Here is a 23,155-nt window from a genome sequence, read left to right on the forward strand (position 1 = left end):
ATAACGAGTGCTTCGGTTTTAGCCCGGTTTAAGGAGCAAGAAGACCAGGGCGGCCTGGCTGTTTTCCTCCTCGCAGCTGGCCATGAAAGCAGAGGATAGCGCCCTGCCGTCCCCAGGGATCCTGGACACCAACAGACGCGCCCTCAAGCGGAGCGTCCTGCTTAACCGCCAATTTCAAACTTCCAGGAGCGGCCCTCCGGGGTTTGTCCCTCCCCGTTTTCCATTGGTCACGAGTCAGAGGAAGAAACAATCTGATTGGTTCTCCCTTTCACTTCCTCTATCCCTTTAAGGACTTGGGTGGGGCTCGGTTGGGACGCGGCGCGTCATTTTAAGAGCGGGCACTCTGATTGGTTTGGACACGCCTGAGCCCCGCCCATGCTGTTCGCCGGGTTCAAACGCGGCGGCGGGGGGCGCCGGGTGGAGTAGAGCGCGGACCGGCCGGGTCGGCGGAGCGTGAGTCCAAACCCCGCACGCGCATTTCTCCCTCACTCCCCTCTGCAAGGCCCGGGGCAGAGCCGCCTCCACCCACACCAGTCCCGGCTTTCCCTCCCGTTGCGGGGAGGGCGGTGGTGTAGCCCCCAAGGTTGCCGGGGGCCCGAGGGTCTTCCCAGGTCCTCCTCCGAGAGAGCCTCAAGGTCTGTAGGTGGTGTCCGGGGCAGGAGGAGTTGTTCCCTTCTTAAACCTGGAGGGGGTCCCCTGTGTGTTCCGCCTTCCCTCTTTGTCAGCATTACCTGCATTATTCCGTCTGGTGGAGTGCGGCAGCTCCCTATTATCCGCCTTGTGCGACTTCACACCCTCGGTTCCGTCAGTCACCTCCCGCTTCCCGCGTCGTTCCCTCTGCTGCAGCCCCTCTCGTCTCCCTGCTATTGTCGGAGAAGGCCAGGTCCTGCCTCAGAGCCCCAGCCCTGGCTGTTCCCTCTGCGCGGTACGCTTTTCCTGCCTCCCCCGCCCATCAGCAAGGATTACTGTTTACCCGCTTCAGATCTGGCTTCAAATGTTACCTTCTCAGTGAAGTCTACTCCGACTGCGCTGTTAAAAACAGCGCACACGCACCAATTGCCCTTACCTTGCTTTCTCTTTTTTAACCTTGTAGTACATATTACTTTGCAACGTACTATGTAATTCTTTTTTTTTTTTTTTAATTTTATTTACTTGACAGAGAGAGAGAGATCACAAGCAGGCAGAGAGAGAGGGGAAGCAGGCTCCCTGCCGAGCAAAGAGCCTGATGCGGGGCTCGATCCCAGGACCCTGAGATCTTAACCTGAGCTGAAGGCAGAGGCTTAACCCGCTGAGCCACCTAGGCACCCCTGTAATTCTCTTTTTTCAATCATTCATTCAATAAGTATCAGCACCTGCTGTGTGGCGGGCTGGGTCTCCCGCCCTTGTGGAGGTTACAGTATCGGTGGTGCAGCTAATAAACAAATTGATTTGTAAGAGAATATGTTAGATAAGTGTATGATCTTTTGTTGCCGTGAGTAAAAATCTTTTTTTTTTTTTTTTTTTTAATGTGCATTGTCAGCCTGAACTTCCCAAGTTCCGTTTTGTGGCAGCTGGTTTTCACCTCCCTATCCTTGACATCTTTGTGGAAGATCAGGATCTTTCAAGTACTTCCTTCTCAGTTTGGCTGCACACACTTGACCTTCTCCTGTATCTCTTCATCACTGGGGAGATGCTGAAGTTCAAATATGGAGCACGGAATCTGCTGGACGCTGGTGCTGCTGAACCCATTGCCACCCGGGCCTCCAGGCTGAATCATTTCTTCCAGGTAACAACTGCCAACTCTCTTCACCTGTGTTTGTTTCCCTGGAACCTCCTTGTTACTTTTATTCTTATTATAGGACTGAGGCTAATCTTCTAGGGGAAATCCCATTTGGGGTTTTATACTTGCTGATAGTATTGGAAAAAGGAACCACTGTACAGACAGAGGAGTAGATAGCCAACCTTGTCCTTGAAGGGAGATCTTTATTTATTTATTTATTTATTTTTAATAATTTTTCCCACTTTACTTATCTGTACTACGGTTTGCCCTTTGTTAAAGAAAAACAGGCAAAGGCATTCTTTGGCTAAAATTGCTATAGGTATAATCCTATTTCTTTTGGTTGAAGAGTTTTTTTTTTTTTTTTAAGATTTTTTATTTATTCATTTGACTGAGGGGGTGGGGGAGAAGGGATAGGCAGAGGGAGAGGCAGGCTCCTTGCTGACCAGGGAGCCCGAACCGGGACTCCATCCTGGACCCTGGGATCATGACCTGAGTTGAAGGCAGACACTTAACTGAGTGAGACACTTGGGCACTGTCTTGAAGAGATCTTTATTTAAAACAAAATGAAAAAACAAACAAACATAAAAAACGATTTGGTAAATACCCACACCTTGAAACCCATATTCCGTTCAATATAAAGAACCTTTCTATTTGTATAGCTGCAGAAGTGTTTCAGCTCAGGGAATAGTTTCCAAGCAGATTTCTAATTCTTTTGTTTTTGATGTAGATGAAACATTGTTGATATAGAGATCCTTGTTTGACTTTTGTAACCCCAAGTCAGGGGAACAATCCCGATAGTGGTAAGGATTTGGGTTTGAATCCTGGCCCCAGCACTTGTTGGCTGTGTTACCTTGGGTGACTCAGTTGCCTTCTCTGCATCCATTTGCCACTCTTTCAAATAGAGTTTATAGTACCAAATTCACAGGGTCATCATGAGGATATGAGATACTTTATGTAAAGCACTTAGCTTCTTGCTTAGCTCTTGGTAAACCATTGGTTATAAATGGTAACTATTATTAATGCTAAGTGTAGAAATAATACTAGTTATAATAATGATAAATTTAGGGGCACCTGGGTGGCTTAGTGAGTTAAAGCCTCTGCCTTCAGCTGAGGTCATGATACCAGGGTTCTGGGATCGGGTCCCGCATTAGGCTCTCTGCAGGGAGCCTGCTTCCCTCTCTCTCTCTGCCTGCCTCTCTGCCTACTTGTGATCTCTCTCTCTCTCAAATGAATAAATAAAATCTTTAAAAAAATGATAAATTTATGTTGGGTTAGGAGTAATTATATTTAGGAAGGTGTTTATGCAAGAATACCTGTATGATAAATACTGATACTTTCTTGGTAACTCTCCCCTGCCCCCCGCTGCCCCAAATACTGGTATTGAGGAATGTTCAAACAGATCAGAATGGAAACAGATTGAAAGCTTAGGTTGGTTGTTCTGTGGGACCACTTCTGTCGCCATTTTAAGTCATGAGATATTTTTCACAAATGAATAATTTGTTTCTAAGGCTAGTTAGCTGACCGGAGTGCTGCCATGTTTTATCCCCTTTAGGTTTTATTCTAAAACTTTATTGACTTATTACAAAATTGGCTAAAGGCATATAATGTGCTCCTTATGTAATAATTGTGGCTTCCAATGTGCTGGGTACTGAGCCAGCATGCTCCTGATTATCTCACTTCAGCTCTGTAACAGATGTGAGGACTTCTCTTATTTACATTTTAAAAAGGAAGAGAAAGGGGCGCCTGGGTGGCTCAGAGGGTTAAAGCCTCTGCCTTCGGCTCAGGTCATGATCCCAGGGTCCTGGGATCGAGTCCCCCATCGGGCTCTATGCTCAGCAGAGCAGAGCTTCCCTCCTCTCTCTCTGCTTGCCTCTCTGCCTACTTGTGATCTCTGTCTGTTAAATAAATAAATAAAATCTTAAAAAAAAAAAAAAAGGAGACAGATATTGAGGGAAGCAAAGACTTGCTCAGGATCACGTAGCTTATAAATGACAGAGCCAGGCTCCAATTTTATTCTGACAACAAAGGCTGGGCATGTAACCATTGGCAAGACTGCCAGCGTATGTTAGAATTTATTAATTGTGTATTATATTTAAATGTCATTATACAGCAAGAGTTGTGGGTAAATCCCCAGTTCATCTTTTTTGCATGATGAGTTCTTCCCTGTCCCCAGGAAAGCTATTATGTGCAAGTATAACATACACCTAACATTTGCCTAACCAGGTATGGATACTGGTCTTTCCCTGTATAATACTGTTTTATTTTTATTTTTATTTATTTATTTTTTAAAAGATTTCATTTATTTATTTGACAGACAGAGATCACAAGTAGGCAGAGAGGCAGGCAGAGAGAGAAGGGGAGGCAGGCTCCCCGCTGAGCAGAGAGCCTGATGCAGGGCTCGATCTCAGATCCCTGGGATCATGACCTGAGCCGAAGGCAGAGGCTTTAACCCACTGAGCCACCCAGGTGCCCCTATAATACTATTTTAATGAGGTTTAGATAGAGTAGTGATTTTGTTTTCCATGCAGGGAAGTAGTTTGGACTGGTTCTTAATTTCTACTTAACATTGTACTTGACTTCCCAATGAGTTTTGTGTCAGTGGTCGGAAGACATTTAGATTTTTTGAGCCAGGAAAATTTCACAATTTGTTAGGTCAACATAGGCTTTTTTATTTTGCCAAGTAAGGGATGTAAGAAGGATGTAACAAAACCAATATAGAGAAAAGCCCGTTATTTTCTGGTCCTTTCATTTCATAAAGAAGGGACATTTTTAAGAAACACCAACAGAGGAAGGACATGATTTTAGAATAAAAGATCACTTTATTTTTTTTTTTTTTAAAGATTTTATTTATTTATTTAACAGAGAAACAGGGAGAGAGGAAATACAAAGCAGGGGGAGTGGGAGAGGGAGAAGCAGGCTTCCCACTGAGCAGGGAGCTGGATGCAGGGTTTTATCCCAGGATCCTGGGATCATGACTGAGCCAAAGGCAGCCACTTAACCTTAACCACTGAGCCACCAGGCACCCCTACAGATCACTTCAAATTTGAATGTATTTATCTTTATAGACCAGTCATCATGTGGCGTTCAATTTTTCTCATTTTGTGTCAGACTTGAGCACTTGGTGAAGTGTCAGTACTTTATGTGGGAACTGTTGCTTTAGTTAGTCTAATCTCAGTAAAGATCAGATGAACAAAGACTTACTATTTTTCAGATTTTGTTGCAGAACTATAACTAAAGGGGAAGGTATGGTGGCTTGTGACCCAATATCTCGCATACCTGGCTGAGGCTTAAATCTCTTGGTGAGCTTGTTAAGAAAACAGATTCTCAGTGACAAACTGGAAGGTTCTAGTTCAGTAGGTCAGGGATAGCACCAAAGACTTGTTTTTCAGCTAAGATCTTCAGGTGATTCAAATGTAGCCAGCCGGTTCATTTCTAGTATCCGGTGCTGCGTACAAAACCACTCACAAAGTTGAAAGCAGCAGTGATTTTATTTTTTTCTTATGATTCTGTGGGTTGTTTGGATTCAGCTATGTAGTTCTTTTGTTCCACCTTGTGATATTAGCTGGGGTCACTGAAGGGGCCATATTGTGTTGAGAGTTTGGCTGGGGCTGGACCATCTGACTGCTGGCTGGGGCATCTCAGTGTTCCGCCAGCTGACTTCTCTATGAGGTCTTGCATTAGCCAGTAGTCTAATCCAGGCCTTGTAACTTTCTTCTCTAAATAATAGATATTTTTAGGCTTTGGGGTAGCTGTAGCTATTCATCTCTGCCATCATAGCACAAAAACAGCCACAAACAATATGTCAATGAATGGGTATCGCTGTGTTCCAATAAAACTTTATTTATAAAAACGGACAGGGCAGGGGCCACAGTGGCCAATGGGCTATAGTTTGCTGACCCCGGGTCTAGCCTAGGCTTTTTTACATGGCAACTGGCTTCCCAAAAGAGCAAAAGCAGAAGCTGCTACGTTCCTTTAGAGCTCTGCCCTCACAGTGTCACTTGTGCCACCTGTTGCTTGAAGCAAGTCACGGAGACAGCACAGATTCAAGGGGACCAGAAACAGATGCTGGCTATTGACGGGAGTGGTGGCAAGCACCTACAGAGTCATGGGCCTTTGCAGAGTTACCTCCACACAGTCCATAGCCTGGCACATGGAAATCATTGTGCTAGACCAGAGGTAGCAAACTCATGTCTTTGGTGGTCAGGCCGTGACTATGATTGAGTCACATGGGCTAGATGAAAGATGGGGAGTCATGTCTGCAATGAACTGCAGACCACATTCACTACGCAGAGGACCAGCCTCACTCAGCCACAGCTCAGCATCACCAGGCAGGAATGTGGGGCAATGTGGCTCCATCCCCCAGTGTTTCAGGAGAACTCCCAAACTCCACCCCCTCTTTTGGGTGAAATTTTCTGATTTTTTCAATGTTGGCAGATAATTCAAATTCTTTTAAATGCTGCAGGCCCAACAAAACTTGTCTGTGGGTTAGATATAATCTGCCAGTCCAGATCATGAATCAATTCAGCTTTAGTATGGTCAGTCTGTCCATACTGTTCTAGATTGTTCGAGTGAATGGAAGAAACCACGGTTATATTAACAAACCTCTGGGCACACTCAAAACAAGTAGCAGTCACAGTGTCATGTTGTAGAGACATGGAAATATTTCAGAACCAGCAGGGTCCAGAGTAAGTGTTCCCATGAGACTCAGACTGTTAAGAAAGAAGGACTCTGGGCACCTGGGCGCCTCAGTCAGTTAAGTGTCTGCCTTTGGCTCAGGTCATGATCTCAGGGTCCTGGGATCTAGTCCCACATTGGGGAGGGTGTGGTTCTTGCTCATCGGGGCATCTGCTTCTCCTTTTGACCCTCCCTCCCTTCCCTCCAACCCTGGCTCATTCTCTTTCTCTCTCCCTCTCAAAAATTGAAAAAAAAAAAAAAAAGAAAGAAAAGAATAGGATAGAAAAAAGGGCCTTTTCTTATTAATGGCATGCTTGTGAAGTTTCCTTCCCAGGTGCTGGTGGAAGGAACCCACAGTAATGGAATCTTAGGAGCGATAACGTAATGACTCTCAATTGATGTTGCTTTAAAGAACGAAGCCCCAGAATTGTGCTGTTAGCATGTGTCGTGAGCAGTTAGAGTTGGTGGCTTGTAATTTACTCTGCGTGGATGTTATTGATCAAAGCTTTTCATTATTGACAGTGTCTCCATCTGCTGTTTGCTGTTTTTAGGGGAAACCACCCTTTCTGACTCAACAGCAGATGTCTCCGCTTTCCCGAGAAGGGATATTAGATGCCCTCTTCGTTCTCTTCGGAGAATGCAGTCAGCCTGCTCTGATGAAGATCAAGCACGTGAGCAACTTTGTCCGGAAGTGTAAGTGTGGAGAACTTTTTCTTGAAAACTCTTCTGCTAGACAAAACTGCAGAGATGCAGGAGACCGAATGAGTTAGTGGTCGGTGGTCTGCTCAGAGGAAACAGACCCAGTTTCAAGGTCAGTTCCCACCTACTGCAGTTGGGACCCAGGTAAGTCAGGTCTCCCAAATGCAGGTGACAGACACTCAACTGTAGCTTAGGCCAAAAAGCAAACTTGTGGCTCTGTAAAACTGAGAAATCCAGGGTTGGGTTAAGCTTTCTGTATGGCTGGATCCAGAGTCTTTTTTTTTTTTTTTTTTTTTGGATCCAGAGTCTTAAATAATGTCCTCTGGTTCTGTCCTTATACCCACTCAGAGCTGATAATCTAGCTGGCACAAAAAACACAGTGCTTAGGGCCCATAGTATTTAATTTTAATAAATTGAACTTTTCATTAGTTTAATTTTATTTTGAGATAAAAATATGATTGTAATAATGTATAATGATTTAGGGTTACATGCATCTTTATGTCAGTGTTACTGTATAGTTTGACTTTTTTTTTTTTTTTTTGACTTTTTTTTTTAAGTAGTTTTTTTTTTTCCTCAAGTAGGCTCCATATGTAGCATGGAGCCCTACCCAGGGGTTAACTCATACCTGAGAATAAGACCTGAACTGAGATCAAGAGTCAGATGCTTACCTGACTGAGCCACCCTGGCACCCCTTGATTTTTTTTTTTTTTTAAAGTGGAGGAAGGGGCTGATGAAGGCAGATATACCTAGGACCTATGAAAGGTGTAGATCAGTTCTGCCCTGTGGGGGGACAGTTAGCTGCTAATGTCTGTGTCCCAGTTTTGTATTTGATTACCTTACATCAGTGTTTTTCAACCAGTGGTGATTTTGCTCCTCTCTGGATTCTTGGCAACGTCTGGAGATATTTTTGGTTGTCACAGCTTGGGGGGAGGGGAAAGGTGCTACTGGCATCTAATGGGTGAAGCCAGAGATAATGCCAACGCTTCCTGCAATGACAGAATAGCCACCACAGCACAGAAATATCTGGCCCCAAATTTCAGTAATGCCAAGTGTGAGAAACCCTCCCTTATATGACCTTGATGTGTAACCAAGTCCCTGGAACTATAGTGGCCTCGAACAGTAATCGCTGTATTACCTCTCATAAATCTGCGGGTTGATGGGGCTCAGCTGAGGATTTTTCCTCTCCATGTGACTGGCTAAGAATGGCTAAGATTGCAGGTACCCGGGACTCTCCTGGTCTAGAACGTCCAAGATGGCCGCTCTGTGTCTGGCAGGTTGCCTGGAAGACCAGACTCAGCTGGGGCTCTGGGATGACTGGGCCTTTCCCTGTCTCTGTGAAGTCTCAGGGCCTCCTGCTCTCCACATGGCTTCTCCATGTGCTTTCTCCATCAAGGGTCAGCCAACAACAGCGTGGGATACCTGTTTTGTAAAGAAAGGTTTTTTTTTTTTTAACTTTTTTTTTTTTTTTTTTAAGATTTTATTTATTTATTTGAGAGAGTGACAGTGAGAGAGAGCATGAGAGGTGAGAAGGTCAGAGGGAGAAGCAGACTCCCCATGGAGCTGGGAACCCCATGCGGGACTGGATCCTAGGACTCTGGGATCGTGACCCAAACCGAAGACAGTTGCTTAACCAACTGAGCCACCCAGGCGCCCTGTAAACAAAGTTTTAATGGACTGTGTTAGCCATGCCCATTTGTTTATGTACTTTCCCTGGCCGCTATCTCATGACGTGGCCTTGGAGTCGTGGTGTCTGTGACTGCGTGGCCTACAAAGCCTAAAATTATTTACTCTCTGGCCCTTCAAGCAAAAAGTTGCTGACCTCTGATCTATCTGGTCCCTTTAGCAGAGACATCGACATCTTACATGGCAGCTCAGGGTTTTCAAAAGCGCTAAAGTGGAAACTGCCAGGACTTCTTAGGGCTGAAGCGTGGAAGGGACAGAGGGTCTCTTTGGCCTCATTCTGTTGTTTGAAGCGAGTCATAGGGCTGCCCAGATTCCATGTGCCCCAGAACTATACAAGTGAATTCCAGGAGGCATGTGATTCCTTGGGCACCATCTTTGGGATTGGCTACCATGCCCTGTGCAATGTTTCTCTAATTAGGTCTGCTCTGGGTCATCTGCCTACCCCTTGAGCAGGCACTGGGCCAGGATGTGAAGTGTGATGGGCCTCCTCTGGGTACTCAGGTGTTCAGGGCACCCTGATCACCTGGGTCTCATTGAATGGGGGAATGTGCAACTATCCAAAGGAGCTGGGAGTTTTGAGTAGCTAAAATCATCACACAGCCACCACAATGAACTTTGCAGTTTACCTGTACCTCGTTTCTTCTGTGTCCTTATCTGCAAGATGGGGAAAATAATATTTAAGAAGGCTGTGCGTGGGGGCGCCTGGGTGGCTCAGTGGGTTAAGCCGCTGCCTTCGGCTCAGGTCTGATCTCAGGGTCCTGGGATCGAGCCCCGCATCGGGCTCTCTGCTCAGCGGAGAGCTTGCTTCCTCCTCTCTCTCTGCCTGCCTCTCTGCCTGCTTGTCATCTCTCTGTGTCAAATAAATAAATAAAATCTTAAAAAAAAAAAAAAGACTGCGTAGATTGAATGAATTAGGGCACAGACCAGGCTTACGTTGCCTGACACATAAGAGATAATAAATGTTAACTCAATAATGGTAGCTGTCAACTTCAACATATATTTAATATGTTGGGTGTCTTTAATTTTAAAATGTACTCGGTCCTTTTCTTTATTCCATATCTGTTTGAATAAACCCCCACCTTATTTTCTTGAGTATTTAAGTTTTTAAGTAGGGAGTGGTAGGGGAAGGGAAATAGGGAGACGGGCTAATTTATCAAGCCATCTACAGGCACCTTCATCAGTCTGGAGTTGGCCCCCTGATTATTTTTTTTATTTTTAATTTTTACTCTTTAAAACATGTTATGTATTTGTTTAGAGAGAGCTTGAGCACAAGGAGATGCAGAGAGAATCACAAGCAAACTCCCCACTGAGCAAGGAGCCCGACAGGGGGCTCGATCACATGACCTGGAGATCGTGACCTGAGCTGAAATCCAGAGTGCGGATGTTTAATCAACAGAGCCACCCAGGCGCCCCTGCCCTCTGGATACTTTAAAGTAGTGGATCTTCTAAATCCTTCAGTAATCCAGGGACTTAGGCTTGGCGAAATGTAGGTTTTTCTAATAGAATTCTCTTGCAAGGAATTGTTTTGTATTTTTGAAGAGGCTTCCTGGCGAGTAAGGCCGAGAGGCTGTGATTGTAAAAGGGTAATTACATTAGTATGGCTGGTTGTGTGTGTGTGTGTGTGTGTGTGTGTGTGTGTTTTCCTCTTTTGGGTTTCTGTTTTGGAACGTAAGCTTCACTTTCACATGTGGAAAAGAGCCCAACAGCTGGTACTGCAGGAGTTTCTTGCATCTTGTCATAGAGATGGAGATTTTCTTTGGGGACTGTTGGGCACAACCAGACAGAAAGTATAGCCCTGAAGAGGTGTCCCAGCCTTGAGCCAAAGGAGGGTGGGGAGCAGGGAACCTGGATCTGGGAACAGGGAAGAGATTTTGTTTCTTAATTACTGCTCTATTCCCAGTGCTTAAAACCGTGTCTGGCACATGGTAGATGTTCAGTAAATATGGGTCAAATGACTGTATTGCCAAGCGAACCAAGTAGGAAAACCTTAAGCATTGTATTATAGAATTTGCATAAAAAATAAACTGATATTAAACATGGTAAGTGTTAATAACTGTTGAAATTGAACTGTTCTTTGATTTGACAGTAGCTGAGATCCTATGCACTTTCAGCGACATTTACTGTAGGCAAGAGTTTCTGTATGTTAACAACTGTAGTACTTAACAGGTGAATTCTAACATTAAGAATTTTTTCTTCCTAATTATAAATAGGACACAAAGTTAAAAAAAGGTCAGAATGAGAGACTATCCCTCAAAATCTCCTCTGTCTGTGATAACCACTGTTACCAGTTTGGTGCATAATATTGCAATTTTGGGGGGTCCTTATAAAATATTTATTATAGAAATTCTCAAGGATGTCCCAAGGTAAGAGAATACCATGTAATGAACTCCTGTGTACCAGGCAACTCGCTGTAGCAATCAGTCAGGCCTTTCCATGTATGTTCTAATATCACTCTAGTTTCATTTCACACAAAACGGATCGTATGTCTGTAATATTTTGCTACTAGCTTTGCTCATTTAGCAATATGTTTACTCAACAAATATTTACACTTACACTTGCTTTGTGCCAGGTTCTGGTTGGGGGACTGGGTGTACAGTGGCGATCAAAACAGAAGAAAATCCCTGTCCTTAAAGAATATTCTCATGGAGATGGAGCTACTTTATGTGCCTAATATTCTTCTATGTGGGTGGACTTTAGGTTGATTCCACTTTCCTGTTGATGGATCTTTAGGTCATTTATTTCTCCCTCCCTCCCTTCCTTCCTTCCTTAGATTTTAGTTACTTGAGAGAGAGAGTATGAGTTGGGGACAGAGGCAGAAGGAGAGGGACAAGCAGACTCCATGCTGAGCCTGACGTGGAGCTCGATCCCAGGACCCTCCGATTATGACCCAAGCTGAAGGCAGACATTTAACCGACTGAGCCACCCGAGTGCCCCTGGATCTTTAGGTCATTTCTGGTTATTTTTCTGTTGCAAGCAGTGCTTGTGATGAGCATACTTCTGTGTGTTGTTTTCCAGCACATCTGCTAGCGTTTCTGTGAAGGACAAATTCCTAGAAATTTGAAATGTTGAATTGACTGAGTTTCAGGGGAAGAAGGGTTGTGCTCAGCTGTGTTGTCTTTTGCCCCTGGGTTTCAAATGTTTATCTGACAAGGCCGCGCTTTGATTGCATTTTCATTACAGGGCTTTGGGTCTCCATTTCCACCTCAGTATTCAGTCCTTAAATGCTGTAATTAACAGGATGCAGGGCTGAAGTGGGATGGGGTTTTGGAGTCACAAAAGCTGCTGGGATGAAGGGACATTGTGAGGGTGTTTTTTGTTTGTTTGTTTGTTTTTGTTTGTTTTTAATTGTCCTACACTTGAGTTTAGTATCTGACCTGTTTGCCTTAATAATCCACAGCCTTTGGAAAAAGACATAGGCCTATGGAATGTTTCCTCAGAATTTTGGGTATCCTTGTGGTTTTGCCTGAAGCAGTTTGTCTGCTTACGTGATTGAAATGCCTGGTGGTTTCCAGCCACAGATTTGGAGTTAAGTTGGACAAAGGCTATAAGCAACCTAGGGACCCAAGGCCCAGCAGAGAATCGAGAGATGTTGGCTTTGAGTGCAAGCAATAATAAAATCAGGTTCAGCCCAGAAAGTTGCAAGCCAGCATATTTGGGGAATTATCATTCAAAACTACCTGATCTGAAAGAAACTTGGAAAAAGGGCAGGGAAGAAAGATAGGACTTGGCACAGGGATGTCAGGGAAAAAGGAAAATATTGTGCAGCTTTCAGCTCATGGAATTCTCCACAAAGGCATTTTAGATTTATTTTTTACTGTGGTCATGGTGAGTTTCTCTGGATCTACCCAGCACTCTTGCTTGATTTCCCCAGGGACCGAAGGGAGGTGTTTTCAGGGTGATTGGCTGAAGAGAGAGGTGTGGTCTGTGGGTGGGAATGTACCCAGTGCAGTAGAGTTCATCATTTGTGCCTTTGATCCCAGTGAATTCAGATCTACCCATGTCACAAAGAAAGGGGATGGGTAGCAACTAAAACTGCATTGGCTAATTTATCAATATGCTTGATGCCCAACTACTATAGGTATGAAATTGTTTTCCCTTTCACTGGGCTCATTTCTTCTCATTATGTGAATAACTTACCAAGCTGAGTATAACTCTAGAATGTAGCCTCCTGGCTGTATCTGGTGCCCAACCATGGACATGGCAACCCGCTCTAGTGGCCAAACGACTTCAGTGTCCATGTGGGAGTTCAAGAGTCTCTTGGTCTTCATCATGGCACCTCTCTGAGGGATTCTCCAGGATAATATTATTATGTGTTCCTCTTGTCTTCTTTCAGAGCGTAACCCCCGTTTCTCTATATGGAGTTTCTCTATCATGTGAAGGATTGAATTTTCCAGTCAGATATGGCTATTCCACTCCATTCTTTCAGACCCTTAGAGTCATTGCATATCCAGTGATGTCCCCGCTTTGTGTTCTTAGAGCGTCAATAAATATAACATCGATTCCAAATCCGCCATGCGTTTAATCCCTACTATGTGGCGGATCTCTACCTGTTATGGACTGAATATTCGTGTCCCCCTGCAGATTCAAATGTTGAGGCTCTAATTTCCAATATGGTGGCATTCAGGAAGGAATTAGATTTAGATGAAGTCATAAAGCTGGGGCCTTTGTGATGGAACTATTGTCCTTCGAAGAAGAAGAGAGACCAGGGTTCCCTCCCTCTCCATCTTGTGAGGATATAGTGAGAAGATAGCTCTCTGTAAGCCAGGAAGTGGGTTCCCCCCCAAGATTTCAATCTGCCAGCACCTTGATCTCAGATTTCTCACACTCCAGAACATAAGAAATAAATGCCTGTTGTTTAAGCCACCTCATCTGTGGAATTTTGTTGTAACAGCCTGAGCAGACTAAGATACTCACTGAGAGACTGCACTTGGAGAAGGAGGAAAACTATATGCTAAGAAAAAGATAGTTGTAAACCCTTCCAGGTGTGTGACCTGCCAACTCTGCAGAGCAAACGTCAGGGCTTTATTTTGTTGGTTGGTTGATTTTATTTTCTTGTCATTTGTTTTTGTTTGTTTGTTTGTTTTTGTAGCACTGCTGTATATTAAGGAAGAGGAGGTAGTTCTCATAGCACCCAAGCGAGATGGGATAGTGGGATAAAACCTAGGTTACTGGGATAAAACTGTGCAGAACACACCGAGCATGGAATGATCTAGAAGTCAGCTCCAAAGTGGATTGAGATGGGAATCATGTTGCCTGTGTCACATGATAAGCCAGTCTAAGTGCTAATAAACATGTTTGACCGAACACTGCCCTGCAGCCTTCAGAGAGGAGGAAGAAAAGCATGATTTATGTTCTCCTCCTATTTTCTGAGTCTACAGGATTCAAATTATAGCTACCATGGAAACTGCTTTGGAATTTCTGGAGCCCTTAATTTTAACTTAACATATAAAAACACTTTTGTGCTGATTTTATAATTATTCATGACGGATGAGAAAGTGACTAAATGTCTTTTGACAGTGAGGGAACACATAGGAACACTTTTTCCTTTCTTTCTTTCTTTTTTTTTTCTTTCATAAAGATGCGTGTATTTGAAATGCTTTCCTTACCTGGGAGCAACTCTTCCATCTCTTGCAGATTCCGACATCATAGCTGAATTACAGGAGCTCCAGCCTTCAGCCAAGGACTTTGAAGTCCGAAGTCTTGTGGGCTGTGGTCACTTTGCTGAAGTGCAGGTGGTAAGGGAGCGAGCCACTGGGGACATCTATGCCATGAAAGTCATGAAGAAGAAGACCTTGTTGGCCCAAGAGCAGGTAGGAGCATTTTAACACCATGCCCTTTCCCCTTTCTGTGCCAGAATCTTCACTGCAAAGGTGATGATCTGTGAAATTGGCATCTGGGATCCCCCAAGATTTCCCGGGTGACTCTCTGGTTAATGACGGTTGCAGAAGGCTCTCTCACATTCTCAGCTTTTCTTCTTGAACGGATATTGACTCATTTGGAAGGCTCAAAACTCCCCTTGATTTCTTTATCACATTTCTCTCGTTGTATTTTGTTCAGAACCAACATGGCCTTTTAACTAATAAATTTAAGATGACCTTTCGTGACTGTCCGCTGGGGATTTCGAGATATGCATCTTGTGGGGTTAGCCAGCATTCACTTTGGGACACATTTTCTTTATTTGTGCTGTGGGTATTTGATTTTTAAACAGGATTTTGAAGAAATGAAATACAATTATTCTGTGGCTAGGGTGTTGCTTGTTTAAAGGCAGGTAGGAACTTCTCTTTCTGATCGTGGTATTTTTCTTTCTTTGAACAAGGCTTCTGCTCCAGACATATTGATTCATTTGCCGGGTTGTTAGAGAGACAGTCATCAGCCTTGGTGTTCAGAGCAGTTTATTAGTTACAGACATCCGAGCGCACATTGTGGGTCCGATAATGTACCCAGCTCCGTGGGAAGCCTGCAGAAGGAATTGGAGCTCTGTGGCTGTTAGTTACAGGCTTTAAAAACAACTTTGGAAAGTGGAGGAAAAATGCAGATGTATAAAGCAGGCGCTCAGCAGCCAAAGCATCCCAGAAGGGAGAGCAGGGAGCAAATTCACCAACTGTGGCGTGAGGAGAGATGTGGGTGAGCCAGGGACAGTCAGGGGAGGTTCACACCACTGAGAGGGAATGTAGGTTCTGGGCAGAGAGGCATGACGGGAGTGTGGCAGGTGGAAGTGTGTGTGTGTGTGTGTGATGTTTTGGAGGAATGAGTACTAAAATTCTATACAGATACGTGTGTGCGTGTGTACGCACGCATGTCTTTTTTTTTTTTTTTTTCCCCCTTCTTAGTGGTTTAGAACAGATGGACTAGGAAATGGGGAGAAATGAGACATTTGGTTGGGGAGGGGGTCATCTGTGGGAAATAGGAAGAACCTTTTTTTAATTGTGACAAAATATGCATAGCATAACATTTACTGTTTTAATCCTTTTTAAGGTACAATTCACTGGTCTTAAGTGCATTTACAACGTTGCCTGCAACCATAACCGCTCTCTTTCTAGAACTTTCTCATCATCCCACATAGAAACTCTGTATCTTTTACGTGGTAACTCCCCATTCCCTGAAGAACTGTTTTTCGGAATGGCTGTTCACTTTGTGAGGCGGGTGGGGATCGGTGTTATACTTTTGGAAGGAGGAGGTTGGGATCGGAGTCTGAGGACTCGGTGACTTTGTGTGGCCTCCAGTCAAAGGAGCAGTGGAGGGCAGGAGGCTGCTTGTCAGTCCAGGAATGATGTAGCCTGTGTTTAGCAGTGAAATATGAGTGACTTCACTGAAAGGAGAAATGACAGGACGTTGCAAATCATTTGAAAAGAGGGGAATGGAAGACATTGCAAATCATTTGGAAGGTGGGGGGGAATGGAAGATGCTCACTCAAGCTCCCAATACCCAAGCCACCACCTATCATCAGGACGCACTGACCAAGTACCTGTTCTGTGTGCTGTGCTTCTAGGTCCTTGAGAAGAGGCACTAAACATAGCCCTGACTTTGCAGTGTTTGTGGTAGATGGGAAGTGGTGCATGTAAAAAGAAAACAATCTGATCTATTGTACTGCAGGCAAGCAATAGAGATGTTCTAGGTGTTCCTTCCTTCAGGTGAATGACTTGCAATGACCCTGTGTGAGGTGTGGGCTGGGGGTTTTTAATTTTTAGTTTTTAAATTTTATTATTATTTTGTTTGTTTGTTTAATTTTTTTTTAAAAGTAGGCTCCACGCCAGGTGTGGAGCCCAGTGCGGGGCTTGAACCCCCAACCCTGAGATCAAGACTGAGAGGTAGAGGCTTAACCAACAGAACCACCCAGGTGCTCTGTGTGGGCTGGGGGGTTTTACAATCAGATACACACAGGAGCTAATGAAAGCTACCCAACCATTCCTTAAGACAGTGAAAGTAGAGTCTTTAATTGAGCCATGGCAAGGTTTTGGAATTTAGGGCAGAGAAGAGAAAAACCAGCACATGGAACAAGGGAAAGGAGATGCCAAAGAAGGAGACAGAAGAGGTAACATCCTGTAAGGAAGATCACTTAGGAGAGCCAGCATAGCTACCGAGGGCTTGGTGAGAACCAGAGGAGTCCTCAGAGACCATTTATTTTAATGGAAGCTTCAGGGATCAGACGAAGAGCCTGTGGCAAGCAAGTAAAGATGTAGGATTTTCAGTTCGGCCAACCTCCTTCACTGTACACCTTTTTTTTTTTTTTTTTTTTTAGATTTTATTTATTTATTTGACAAACAGAGATCACAAGCAGGCAGAGAGGCAGGCAGGCAGAGAGAGAGGGCAGCAGGCTCTCTGCTGAACAGAGACCTAATCCCAGGACCTTGAGATCATGACCTGAGCTGAAGGCAGAGGCTTTAACCCTCTGAGCCACCCAGGCACCCTTCTGCACACCTTTAAAGTGCCAGGAAAGGAGAAGGGCCACAGATCAGGTGCAGGAGATTACAGGAATTGGGTTGTTGTTCTCCAGGAACACCTAGGTTCGTGCTTGATTGAATAGCTGGGTGTATAGCCTAGCCAAGTTGACCTGGAAAACTAACAGAAAGTACGAACTACTTTTTTCTTCCTGAGCCGTTTGAAAATCCACTGCCAACTCAATGCCCCATTACTTCCGAAGACTTCAGTGTGCATTTCCTACAATAAGGATACTCTCCTGTGAACCACGATACAGCCATCAATATCAGGAAAGAAATTACATTACCACTGTCTAATACATTACCACTGTCTAATACATTACCACGTGCATTACCACTGTCTAATCCTCAGACCCTGTTCTTGCTCCACTGGCCATTCCATGTTCCTCTAGAACAAAAGGGTCCAGCTCAGGATCCCAAATAGCATTTAGTTGTCCTGTGTTTTTAGTCTTTTTCAATCTGGACCAGCTTCTCAGTTTTCCCTGGACTCTCATGACCTTGGTGATTCTGAAGATCACAGACCCAGTTATTTTGTAAAATACAGATATGTCCAATGTTGATCAGGTTCAGGTGCTAGGTCTTTGGCAGGAATGCCACAGACGAGATGCTCTGTTCTTCTCATTGCCTCCCAGTGGGTGACTTTGTTTCAGTTTGTCATGTTCATGTTGATGCTCACTTACATATCTGCCATCCTTCACTGTGGGGTCACCCCCTTCTGCTTTGTCATTACGTTAGTATTCCATAGGGAGGTGCTTTCAAACTGTGGAAGCACCTGTTCCTCATATAACTTTCTTTTTTTTTTTTTTTTTTTGTGCTTAACCATTTCTTTTTTTTTTTTTCAATTTATTTATTTTCAGAAAAACAGTATTCATTATTTTTTCACCACACCCAGTGCTCCATGCAAGCCGTGCCCTCTATAATACCCACCACCTGGTACCCCAACCTCCCACCCCCCCGCCACTTCAAACCCCTCAGACTGTTTTTCAGAGTCCATAGTCTCTCATGGTTCACCTCCCCTTCCAATTTACCCAAATTCCCTACTCCTCTCTAACGCCCCTTGTCCTCCATGCTATTGGTTATGCTCCACAAATGAGTGAAACCATATGATAATTGACTCTCTCTGCTTGACTGATTTCACTCAGCATAATCTCTTCCAGTCCTGTCCATGTTGCTACAAAAGTTGGGTATTCATCCTTTCTGATGGAGGCATAATACTCCATAGTGTATATGGACCACATCTTCCTTATCCATTCATCCGTTGAAGGGCATCTTGGTTCTTTCCATAGTTTGGCGACTGTGGCCATTGCTGCTATAAACATTGGGGTACAGATGGCCCTTCTTTTCATGACATCTGTATCTTTGGGGTAAATACCCAGGAGTGCAATTGCAGGGTCGTAGGGAAGCTCTATTTTTAATTTCTTGAGGAATCTCCACACTGTTCTCCAAAGAGGCTGCACCAACTTGCATTCCCACCAACAGTGTAAGAGGGTTCCCCTTTCTCCACATCCTCTCCAACACATGTTGTTTCCTGTTTTGTTAATTTTGGCCATTCTAACTGGTGTAAGGTGATATCTCAATGTGGTTTTAATTTGAATCTCCCTGAGGGCTAATGATGATGAGCATTTTTTCATGTGTCTGATAGCCATTTGCATGTCTTGATTGGAGAAGTGTCTGTTCATATCTTCTGCCCATTTTTTGATGTGTTTGTCTGTTTCGTGTGGGTTGAGTTTGAGGAGTTCATTATAGATCCTGGATATCAACCTTTTGTCTGTACTGTCATTTGCAAATATCTTCTCCCATTCCGTGGGTTGCCTCTTTGTTTTTTTGACTGTTTCCTTTGCTGTGCAGAAGCTTTTGATTTTGATGAAGTCCCAGAAGTTTATTTTCGCTTTTGTTTCCTTTGCCTTTGGAGACGTATCTTGAAAGAAGTTGCTGTGGCTGATATCAAAGAGATTACTGCCTATGTTCTCCTCTAAGATTCTGATGGATTCCTGTCTCACGTTGAGGTCTTTTATCCATTTTGAGTTGATCTTTGTGTACGGTGTAAGAGAATGGTCGAGTTTCATTCTTCTACATATAGCTGTCCAGTTTTCCCAGCACCATTTATTGAAGAGACTGTCTTTTTTCCACTGTATATTTTTTCCTGTTTTGTCAAAGATTAATTGACCATAGAGTTGAGGGTCCATATCAGGGCTCTCTACTCTGTTCCACTGGTCTATGTGTCTGTTTTTATGCCAGTACCATGCTGTCTTGGTGATCACAGCTTTGTAATAAAGCTTGAAATCAGGTAAGGTGATGCCGCCAGCTTTATTTTTGTTTTTCAACATTTCCTTAGCGATTCGGGGTCTCTTCTGATTCCATACAAATTTTAGGATTATTTGCTCCAGCTCTTTGAAGAATGCCGGTGGAATTTTGATCAGAATGGCATTAAAAGTATAGATTGCTCTAGGCAGTATAGACATTTTAACAATGTTTATCCTCATATAACTTTCAATTTATTAATTTATAGCTGTGTGGATTTGCATTTTCCTGCTTAAGTCAGTGAGTTACAGCCATTATTGTCATTATGTATTTTTATACTCCACCTGTCCCCTAAGTTGGGCCATGAGAGTCTCTTTAGGTTGGTTTTTGCATCTTTTGACACATCCCCATCTTTGAGTTGTCTCTTGCTTTCTGGTACAACAAGAGGTCAGGCTCTTGCCTGCCCCACCCTTGGAATCAGTTACTTCTCAAAGACGAGCAATAACTTTCAGTGTAAGAGGGTATTTAGAAGTCAAGATCTGGGCGCTAGGTGCCCTTATTGCTATTGGGATGCCACTGCCTCCAGACCCCTTTCAGTGGACAGAGCCAGGGAATACATGTACACGTACTAAATACACCTACCTCCTCGTGTGTGCACACACACATGCACGCACACACATTTAAGTTTATATTTATTTCTCGGTTTCAGCTGTGTGTTCACACCAATATCTCCAAGTCCCATCCAACTTCCCTGAGTTTATTCTAGTGTTCACCCTTTCTATGTGTGTAGTTCTCTTCTCTTCCCCTAATATTTAGCTTATTTATGCATCTGTGTGTATTCAGTCTCCTTTGTTGCCGCTCCTCCCATTGGTGGGCTCAGATGCCCTGTTCCAGGCCATTCCCTACACGTGGATGCCTTCTTCACCCTATGTGGGCCCGATATTGGACTGCCCCCATACATGGTCACTGCCCTCCTCACCCTGCTTGGGCCTGGCACCCTGTTCTGGGCCACTGTGGCCCTCTGTCCCTAACACCTGTCACGGATGCTTACTCTGTTCTGCTCCATCTAATGGCTTTAGGACTGAGTTGTTCAGGGAGCGGAGGTGAAGAAGAAGAGAAAGAGAAAGATATTTAGATTTAAAAGAAGTGAGTTGACTTTAAGGAGAGGTGTTAAGTCAATAATTAGGCAGATAAGATATAGATCTGGCAAAAATGGTGAGCAAAGTAGGTAAATGAAATTTGTCGAGTGCTGGGCTAAAGGATGGTTTTTCTTTTTTAAGCTAGAGACATCAGTTTTGGCTTGTAGAGAGAGGATAGGGCATTCTCCCTACCCTGCCCCAATGCTATTGTAATTGTCTAAAGAGTTTCTTTTTCCCCTAGGTTTCATTTTTTGAGGAGGAACGGAACATATTATCTCGGAGCACAAGCCCTTGGATCCCCCAGTTACAGTACGCCTTTCAGGACAAAAATAACCTCTATCTGGTGAGTCTTTTCATCCATCTCTTTAGAATTAGTCCAGGGCTGACACTCAGATATTGCAGATGTAGAACTGGATGTGGGTCTTGCCCATATGGTCTGTCGAGTTGCTTTCCTGACTTTGAGGTATCTTCCTGTTCTCTTTGTCCTAAAGATTAACAGCAAATCCATTTAGAGATGGCCCCATCTTTGTTGGGTATTATAGTTGTGGCTTAAAGGGCAATAATGAGAAGTCAATTATTTGAGAATAATCTGATTTAACCTTTAATAGCTTAGAATCTTGCTTTAATTTTTCGGGGGGTCATAATTGACATATAATATCTTATTAGTTTAGGTGTACAACATAATGATTCAGTATTTGTCTATGTTGTGAGATGATCACCACTAAACCTAGTGAAAGTCATTAAATTTTTTAATTTTTAAAAACTGAGTACATTGTGATTTTTTTTTTTTTTTTTTAGATTTTATTTATTTATTTGACAGACAGAGATCACAAGTAGGCAGAGAGGCAGGTAGAGAGGTTGGGGGGAAGCAGGTTTCCCGCTGAGCAGAGAGGGGCTCGATCCGAGGACCCTGGGACCATGACCTGAGTCGAAGGCAGAGGCTTTAACCCACTGAGCCATCCAGGCTCCCCAGTACATTGTGATTTTGAGAAAATGCAAACATGGCAGAATGTATGAAATAGAAGAGAATGTTCTTTACCTTTCTAATCCTTTCCCTTAAGGAAACGTATTGATGATTATGTATGTTTTTTCTGACTCTAATGGAAAAAATACTTCTATGTCTGCATTTATAACACATGTATATAGTTTGTTTTACGAAATTGTATATTACTCTCTACTCTGCTCTTCAGCTTGCTTTTTGCCTTTCAGCGATTTACCCGCAACATCTTTCCATGTCAGCACATACACATACATATCTGCCTCCTTCTTTTTTTTTTTATTCTTTTAAAAATTAGTCAGTATTTTGTTATCTCCGACATTTATTTTTGCCTTTGTCTGTGGCAGTGTGACACATGGAGGCACATCACACCTTGTTTTGTTTATTCCGTGCTTTGATATCATTAAACATTTGAGTGTTAGATGTGATTCAGATGGTAGTTATAGAATTTTGCAGTTACTTGTAAATGAATTTGGGAAGGGGACTGCCTCCCTTCTGCAGCTTTCTTTTCTTAAATTATTTTTTGTTTACATTCAATTAGTTAACATATAATGTATTATTAGTTTCAGAGGTAGAGGTCAGTGATTCATCAGTTGCATAGAATACCCAGTGCTCATTACATCACGTGACCTCCTTAATGACCAACACCCAGTTACCCCACCCCCCTACCCACCTCCCCCAGATCTGCCTCATTCTTTTGAACAATGCCATAGTATTTCTGATGTATGTGTAACATAATGTATACAAGACTAACATTCATTCTGGGGCCCTCTTTAGGTTCTTGGGGGTTTAGATTCCTAAAGGAAAAAAAAAATGTATCCCAGAAACAATTTTTGTTCCTGATTCAGCCCTTCAAACAAGACTATCCTATTACATTGAATGGAGAGAATCTTTTATAGAGATTCACAAAAGAGAGAAGGGTATTTACCTTGAACTTCCATGGGATTGTTTTGGGAGACTTTATTGCATTTATTTCTGACCTATAATAAACAGTGATTAGTGTGGTTTCATACCAGTTGAGAGCCCAGTGCTGGGTAGAGAAGACCCCTCCCCCGCAAGCTGTACCCAGCCTTCTGAGCAGGACGTTTTCATACAGATGTGTTGGGAGACTGGCCTTGCACTAACCACATGCTTCTTGAGGACCAACACTGTGCCTGTTGTTTAGGGCCTGAAGCTTCCTTTCCTTGAATATTGTCTTTGAATCTTTCCTTCCTTGAGATATGGAGCTTGGATCCCTGACTTTCATAACTGAGCTTGGGGTGTTTCAGACTCATTGACATTCTAGGATATTTCTTGCATACACAACATTTGCTTTGAGCTCTCTGTGTCTTCTAGAGTCCCTCATGTTTGGGTGTATTAACAGACTTCTTCATTAGCTCTCAGAAAAGAAGATCTCTTAAAACAGCAGGGATTTATTTGTATGTTAGTGTTGTTTTGGATGTTTTAACTTCAGCTCTGCAAACAATCCTTTTTGTGTTCAAGACAATACAGAACACGGGCAGTCCTGGAACTAGCAAGGGCCCCG

The 23,155-nt window shown here is 43.5% G+C and overlaps 1 protein-coding gene across 1 annotated transcript in view; it reads left to right on the plus strand.

Annotated features, from left to right (window-relative positions):
* Positions 1-619: 619 nt before the first annotated feature.
* The window catches only part of CIT (citron rho-interacting serine/threonine kinase), a 168,116-nt gene continuing 145,580 nt past the window's right edge, over positions 620-23,155 (plus strand). The window contains exons 1-5 of the mRNA XM_044244172.1: positions 620-635; positions 1,520-1,765; positions 6,985-7,126; positions 14,450-14,625; positions 20,875-20,976. Coding sequence (XP_044100107.1) covers positions 1,670-1,765; positions 6,985-7,126; positions 14,450-14,625; positions 20,875-20,976 — 516 coding nt within the window. The 5' untranslated portion in view covers positions 620-635; positions 1,520-1,669. The remainder of the gene's footprint in view (positions 636-1,519; positions 1,766-6,984; positions 7,127-14,449; positions 14,626-20,874; positions 20,977-23,155) is intronic.

Source organism: Neovison vison, chromosome 3 (genome assembly GCF_020171115.1).
Source record: "Neovison vison isolate M4711 chromosome 3, ASM_NN_V1, whole genome shotgun sequence".
Taxonomy (NCBI): Eukaryota; Metazoa; Chordata; class Mammalia; order Carnivora; family Mustelidae; genus Neogale; species Neogale vison.